The sequence below is a fragment of the Desmodus rotundus genome, chromosome 3 (genome assembly GCF_022682495.2).
Source record: "Desmodus rotundus isolate HL8 chromosome 3, HLdesRot8A.1, whole genome shotgun sequence".
NCBI classification, from domain to species: Eukaryota; Metazoa; Chordata; class Mammalia; order Chiroptera; family Phyllostomidae; genus Desmodus; species Desmodus rotundus.
In genome coordinates, this window is record NC_071389.1 from 199,917,847 (window position 1) to 199,925,771 (window position 7,925).

The window sequence follows — 7,925 nt, forward strand, 5'->3', positions numbered from 1 at the left end:
CAAATCCAGGACAAGTCCTGGAAGTCCCCACAGGCCCCTCAGGCCCTGGACCTGTTGGAATCTGGTGGGGCGGGGCAGGGGGAGGCTGGTGGAGGGGACATGGGTCAGGGAAGTTCTGGTCTCTGAAAAGAACTCCCACTGTGTCTCTAACCTGCTAAACTGCTGCAGGCTCCAAAGACACCTAACTCCCCGGAAAGAGAGCTCATCCCAGGAAGCAGGGGCTGTCAGCTCCTCCCCCCGGGGCACTGCTGGTCACTCCCTCTTTTCCTAGTGGGAATACTTGCAAATGTAGGGCATGCAGGTGCAGGACACTGGTCTGGAGCCACTAAACTGAACATCTGCTGGGAGACCCTCGCCTTCATCTCTGGGAACTGTCACAGTCACACCACGAGGTACACCATCTTCCTCTCGTTAATGTTTCTGGTCTTCAGCCCCAGGTAGCGGCGGTTGTGCTTCTCCGGCCGCCCATAGAGCATGTCCATGAAGAACGTGGGTTTGTCTCGGGCCTTGGATCGGAAGGACAGGAAGCCAAACACCGTTCTGAGTTTGCCGCACAAGTAGGCCATTGCTTCCGCTTCGTCTGATGGTTCCTCATACACGGGCTGCGTCATTTCCTCTTGGGCAAACAGGATCGTGGCCCGAAACAAGTTGATCAGCATGCAGATCATCAGCAGTATAAACGAGGAGAGGAACAGGGCCCCAAGGGCCCTGTTCTGGGAAAAGTCTACGTTCTCAAAAGCTGAAAGGCAGTAGGAGAACACTGTCTGAGTGGCGTGGAACACGCGACTGTAGTTCCATTCATGCTGACCGAACACCAGGCATCCAAAAGCCACGTACACGAAGACACACAGGGACAGCATGAGCGCCACGTGGCAGATGGCAGGCAGGGCGGTATGGATGGCCCTCTGAGCCAGGCGCACGCTGTAAAAGAATCTGCAATACCCGAGGGTCTTCAAAATGGTCAGGAACAGCAGGAAACCCAAAGCGATCCCCATGACGTGGTCCGCTTGAGAAACGGCGTGGAAGGGCACGAAATCCCTGGAGTTCGATGAGTACAGCTGCATGACGCCAGCGGCCAGGACATGTTTGTGGAAAAACAGCACAATCAGCACAGCGAAGGTGCACTTCAGGGCGAGGCTGAGCCAGTTGCACGCGTGTGTCAGGTAGGAGGCCCTCTCCTGCCAGACGGTGTAGCCCTCGTGCACCACATAGACCAAGAAGCACACGAGGATGGCCGCGTGCAAAGCGAGTCCTGCCGGCGGACTCCTGCTGAAATCGTCCAGGGAGAAGGAGTGCACGGACACGCTGGTGTTCACGACGCCTAACGGAGAGACCTCGAACATGACCGAGACGCTGCAGAACAGACCGGCGTCCGGGTTGAAGGTGGTCAGGTCCAGAATCACAGCCCATGTTTTCTCATCCAGCCAGTGGCTGCTTTGGAGGTCCTGGAGCCTCAGCGTGGAGTTAAACTGCTGCTGGTCTGGGAAAAAATAGAAAGCATACCCCCCGGACCCATAGGTGTGAAGACGTCCGTAGGAATAATACACCCACCTCCTTTCTGGAGGCTTATAGGTAAACCCTTGGGTGTTCTTGTCCGTCGTCCGCTTATTAACCTTCTTCCAAAACTGGGTGTAGTTTTCTGTGTCTTCTGGATGGGTGCCGTATGTGGGGTGACAGTGAATTTCCCCTTTGATGCTGTTTGGCACAAAGCTTCGGGCGGGCGGACAGGCCTTTTCAGCAGGTTTTGCCCTTACTTGCCTCATCAGTGGGAGGCCGAGGATTTGAGAGGAGCTGTCAGGAAGAAACGTGGGATTCAGGTCGTTGTGGAACAAAGGCAACAACACGCTGCCAAGCCACCGATAGATGTCATCCAGCTTGGTCACTGCAGCAAGACCCTCAGAGAACTGACGGCGAATGAACTGGTTATAGTAGAAGCTGTCGTCGCGGCGGAGGAGGGCGGCGAGGCACAGCAGAAGGGCGAGGAAGATGACGTGAGTTAGAACGCAAGTCAGGAGCAGCAGAGCGCGCCTCTTGGTGCTCTTCTTCCTTTGGAATATCCTGATTTCATCCTCTGTGAGAGGCTGGTACATCGCCGTGTCTCGGAGGCGGGCAACGAGCTCGTGTCGCTCCTGCGTCTTGTCGGGGGGCAGCCTGATGTCCTGCAGCTGGATCTCCGTGTAGCGGTAGTTGCTGACCCATGAAAGGTTTTTGCAGTACTTGGGCCTGTTCGACTGGATGCTCGTCAAGAATATAATTTTACACGGCTGCACCACAAAGACAGACTGGCAGAACGAGCAAAAGGACGCAAACAGCCATTCCACGGACGTGTCGTAGCCGTAAGTGAGGCCGTAGAGCACAATGAAGAACGAGGACACGCCCGAAGTGGCGAAGACCAGGAGCCACCCCACGTAGACGCACCATCCAGGCAGCACGATCCTGGGCTTGTTGGCGAGGGGCGGAGGGTGCTCTGGGGAAGGCGGCTGTTCAGGGGGAGCCCCTGGACTGTCATTTACGTTCTTGTTATCGTCGTTTGTATTCGTCCCGAGGGTGTGTGGGACCTTTCTTTCTGCTTTCTTAAGCCGGCGCCCCACTTTCGAGGCCACCTTGACAAACGACTTCCTGAACCCAGGACCTCTCCTGGGGGGAGGCTGCTCGGCGGCTTCCTGAGCGTGCCACTTTTCCAAACGGTCCTCCCAGTGCCCAGCTTCTGCCGCCATCACGGGGTGCTTGTGAGGAGACACCTCATTTAGGCTCACCTGGGGTGGCCTCTGGGAATAGGTGAACAAGCCGGTGATGGTCACCTGCACGGGGAGGGTGATCACGGCGCTCTCCAACCCTATGACCATCGACCGCATGTACCGGTCCCCCTTGGGCCCCGCGCCCGTCTCTGCGTCCAGGTTGAAGAACATGATGTTGCACACCAGGGAGGCCAGCAGCATCGCCAGGCAGCAGGACAGCCTCTGGAGGCGGCTGAAGCCTTTGCTGATGACACCAGTGAAGATGGAGAACCACATGTGTGTCTTCCCCAGCTTCGTGGTCGTGTCTATCAGGAAGAAGTCCACCCTCTTCAGAGGCATGTCGGGCTCGGTGACATCAAACGTCCTGTCCAGAGAGGTGTCGATAGAAAGCCACTCCCGACACATGACCAGCCAGATGTGTCTGCTGAACAGATTCTCCACTTTGATTCGACTCAAATACCAGCTGGGGGCTTTGCCTTCATTGTTGTGCCACACGCGGATGGCCCGGATGTCCCCCAGGTCGCTCCTTGTCGTTAGCAGGAAGGTGTTGATGCTCCCTCGGTAGAGAGTTTTAAGATGCGGGTGGCTTAAACAATGCACATCGCTGGCACCTTCTGTCCCCCTAAGCTGGACGAAGACATTGGCCCTGGTCCCCGACCCACAGCGGCTTCCTGTAAAAATAGTGACGAGGTAACATACGTCGTCGTAAGGGTCGTTATCAGGCAGAACTATCACGTGGTCCCGAAGAAGCTGGTCCGTCTCGTCTCTGTGCAGCGCCCAGAAGGCGAGGACCACGTACGTGAGCATGACGCAGAGCACGGTGAAGAGGGTCACGGGGTTTTGGCCAACCTTCTTGATGACCTCTAACCGTAGATCTACAGGGTTGGGGACCACAATCACCTTGGCCGTGAAATACCGGACGTGCAGGTGCACGTTGGCCAGCTTTATGGCGTCCAGCTGCCGCCGGGCCCTCCGCGCGCCCCTGCAGGCACAGTGCACTCTGTCCCAGGTGGTCTTCTCCCGGAGCACACAGGCGTCTTCTCTCCAGTCACTCTGGATCCCGTGCATGTCCAAGCAGTGAACGCTGAAGAGCGAGATTCTCACCAGCTTGTCGGTGGGCTTCATGACAAAATGAGGCGCCTGCAGAACCACGACCACGGAGCTCTCGGAGGAGTGGCCTCGCTGAGCGATGGCCTGCAGCAGCGACAGCGGGAGGCAGACCACGCGGGCCATCTGGACCGCACAGGCCGGGTCAAACAGGCCACTCTGGTTGGCCACCGGAGGGATGTCATGGGGCACCAGGAAGGTGGCAACCAAAGCCGTAGGGGTGATCTGACCCCCGGTGTACACAGACACGGTGAACAGCACGGTCACTTCCGTCACGATGTGAACCAACAGCTCCTTCCCTGCTCTGCTGTCCACTGTGAAGCGGAACGCCCCTGTCGTCCTTCTCGAGGCCTCGTCCGCCTTGCTCGGCTCGTTGTCAGGGCCCACTGTGAGCTGAAAGGCTGCGGAGCTCAAGTCTTTCCTGCCTAGGTACACGTCCACCACCTCTGGTGCGACCTCGAGCACGTCTCCACTCGCCGCGGTCCCTGTCATTCTGAAGCCGACCACATCTGCCGAAATGCTCTCCTGGTCGTTCAACCAAGGAAAGGGGTCACCTGCAAACTCACAAAACATCATAGAAATGGGCGCGTCTGCAGACAAACTGGGGGCGCTGCTCACATTGAGCGTGGTACGGAACCAGTTCCGACCGTGTTCCTCGTCACCTAAGACGTTGCTGACCAGCCACTTCTCCATTTTCCTGACGTACATGTTGAAGCTCGGGGTCTTCATTGCGACGGTGTCATTTCCCGGCACTTTCCCGGCCAGAACCGTGTCTGCCAGAGACTGCATCACGTAGAAGGGGTCGGCAAACACTTCGTAGCGAGTACTCATCGTCAGGATGTTGGACAAGCTCGTTAACGTTCCAGTGCTCACGATGTCTATTTGCTCAGAGGGGAAGTCTTTCTTGTTCCGCTGGTGCTGCTGCAGGGCTTGATTTGCTTGCCAGACCCTCGCTGTGGCAAGTTTCTGAGCAACGCTAGTGAATTCGGACCTTTTCTGGGTTAACTTCGCGATGACCGTGACTAGCTGGCTGACCTCCACCAGAGCGCCCACGGGGAGGGTGAAAGATGCGTTGACGAGGTGCTCCCGGAGTCTGGCTTTGTCTGCGTGCAGAGCGGCTTTGGTTTTCATGCTATTCAACACGGAGGCTACTATGTACATTAAGTAGCCTGCGGGCAGGAAGTCCTGCTTTCGGAGCAAAGTAGACAGGGCTGAGCCCTGTCCCATGGTGAAATTGAGTAAGTGGTGCATCACCGTCTCCGGCGAGTGTTTGTCCGTAGGAGCTTGGACGGTGGCATGCAAGGTCACCTGAGAGAACGCTCCCAGAGAGTCATACACCTGGACAAAGATCTTCACGGCGTACTGGCTGGCCAGCACACCGATGGGAAGAAAGGAAGCGGGTGACGTGGGCTCGCTGCCCAGGTACAGGATGGGCCCCAGGGTGTTCTCTTTCAAAGAGCTGATTTCGCCAAAGCCGTGCAGATCGGACACTATCATCTTGTATGTGAGAGGGGTGTTCCGGTCCTTGAAATCTCTACATTGCACAACGAACTTAGTATAAAGTGCCATTCCGCTAGCTGGATTAATTTTGCAATCTCCGATTTCAGGCTCACGGTTAATAACAAAGGGGTACCTGAGGACCAAGCTGACGCCACTCCAAGCCGCTAGAGCTAAAGAAACTGAAAACTCAGCTTCCACAAAGTCCCTAAAAGCGAAAGCTTTTACAGACAAATAATCGCTATTCCTGTCTGTGGAAGTTTGCCCCGTCCAATCAAAGGCCACCTCGTCCCCTGAAGGTGACAGAATGGACCACGTGTAGACATCACGGCTTACTGTGCACCCTGTGCATTTCAGAAACAGGGAAAACCTGTGCGATGTCACCAGAACCGGGTCACAGTTTTCAGTGCACACGACGTCGGCTACCGGCGTCGGCCCCTGGAGCACGTGGACCCTTTTATCGGAAAAGGCCGTTCTGTCTCTCTTCCGGATCACCATTCTGAAAAAGTACACTTGGCCGCCTTTAAGTGTCCGTGGCGGCAGCGTCAGGGCCGGGCTGGAGGCCCTGGCCCACCTCAGGTCCCGCAGCTCCGGGAGACACACTTCCTTGCTCACCACTTCTATTTGCTCTCCGTTGTAGCTTCCCGGGTTCGTGGTACAGTACCAGGAAAACTGGAGCCCCTGCAGGGAGTCGTCCACGTCGGGGTCAGAGGACGCCGATCCATTCAGAACCAGCTCCTCCGCGAAGCCAACTGTCACGTGGGAATCCCCAAGAATAACCGCCTTCAGGGGACTTCTCACAACGGTGACATAGACGTGATCGGAGCCTTTCAACGTGTCCCCAGGTCTCACCAGATTCAGAAAGACCGCGATCACGTACACCCCCAGAGGCAGGGTGCCGTTCAGGATGTCCAGGGACAACGCTTGCCGCGACTGGAGCTTCGGAACCAGCAGAGGGTTGGACCAGTCCGGCTCGTCCCAGAGGGACGGCACGGAAAAGACCTCCCAGGTCACTTGCTTGAACTGAGCCGACGGGCAGTCGTAAGCGATGGTGGCATTCATGGAAATGTCCATCTTCCTGGTGAACACCAGGGGAACACCGCCTTTATCCCTGTTGATCTGGACCTGTCTGATAACGCAGAGTACCTGTCTTGACAGCTGACAGGACACGGAAGACTCCATGGCTTGGGGATTGTCCCAGTTGACAGCTTCTAAAACAACAGGCCTGAGCCCGTCTGTAGGACACTCGGTTTGGGCCACGAAGCCCGTGTAGGGGAGACGGCCACCGGGTGGAGTGGAGCGGGGGGCCAAGCCAGAGGCGGAGGAGGCGTCGGTGGGGCTGACCAGCCCGACGTGGAAGGTCCATTCCAGAGGCCCAAGTGAGCGCCGCAGGGGGGCGAGCCACTGCAGGGACAGCGGGCCTCGGGGCACAGACAGGTGAAGGCCCACGTGTGTGGGCGTGGCGCGGCGTGCGCGCGGCGCACGGAGCAGGACGCGCACGTGCAGGCAGGGCCGCTGCGCCCCCGGCAAAGAGCTGTGGGAGAAGCAGAGGCCGCGGCCACCGCTCAGGGTGATGCCGCGGCCCAGAGCCATGCGTGGTCGCAGGCTGAGGTGAGTGTGGCCGCTTAGCCAACCGAGGCCCGGGGCGCCCCGGGCTGAGCGCGGCGCGGCCGCCTCTCCCCCTGGCGGGTCTCGGGGTCTGGCCTCGGGTGGAGAGCCGTGGGCCGCGGCGCCTGCCGGAGAGACCGGGGCGGAGACGATGGCCCCGGCCCTTCCAGGAGCCGGGGGCGGAGGGAGGCTGCGGAAGCCCAGGTCCAGGCCCAGGAGCAGGAGAAGCGTGGGCCCGGGCCACATAGCGCCTGCCACCGGGGAGCCGAGAGGCGCGCAGAGGTTGTGGGTGGGTCAACGGCCCAGAGGCGCGGGCCGCGGTGGCCACGGGGCGGCGGGGTCACGGGGTGGGGGGTGCGGGGGTTCCTGGAGCAGCGAGTGGAGCCGAGGCTTCGGGCGCCCCGGCCCGTTCCCACCCGTTAGGCCCCGGATCAGGACGTGCTTGTGGGGTTACTGTGGCCCCGTTTCCTGACCCACTGAGAAGACCCCTTAACCGGAGTCAAGAGGGGCTGTGAGCTCCCGAGCACACAGGGCGCTCTGCCTTTGGGTCTCTTGTTCTGCTTTCCTTTTTCTCCTTTCTTCATGTGACACCCCGAGTCGCTGACGTTTAAACTTCTCTTTTCTAAGACAGGCGTTGACTGCGGTGGCTTTCCTGCCAGCCGCGCTGACCTGCATCCCGCCTGTTTGCCGCGTTTTGTCCTTCAGTGAAAAGTGTTTCTACTTTCCCCTTGGGTTCCGGTTTGGATCCATGAATTAGGAGTGTGTAAATTGCCGGACATTTGCAGTTTCCCTGAAACTCTTACGGTCATTGAGTTCTAACTGAATTCCGTGGTGGTCAGAGAATAGATGCTGTCTGGTTTTCACCCCTGCACATGCCTGGACACTTGTTCGCCAGCCCACGGTGAGGTCTGCCTCCGTGTGCATTCCGTGTGCTCGTGGAAGTGGCGTTCTGCTGCTGGGGTGGGCCGTCCCACG

The 7,925-nt window shown here is 58.4% G+C and overlaps 1 protein-coding gene across 1 annotated transcript; it reads right to left on the reverse strand.

The window, feature by feature from the left end:
* Positions 1 to 380: 380 nt before the first annotated feature.
* On the reverse strand, positions 381 to 7,196 carry PKDREJ (polycystin family receptor for egg jelly). Its single transcript, XM_024579645.2, has one exon. The coding sequence runs from the start codon at positions 7,194 to 7,196 to the stop codon at positions 381 to 383; it is 6,816 nt and encodes a 2,271-aa protein (XP_024435413.2).
* Positions 7,197 to 7,925: the final 729 nt, after the last annotated feature.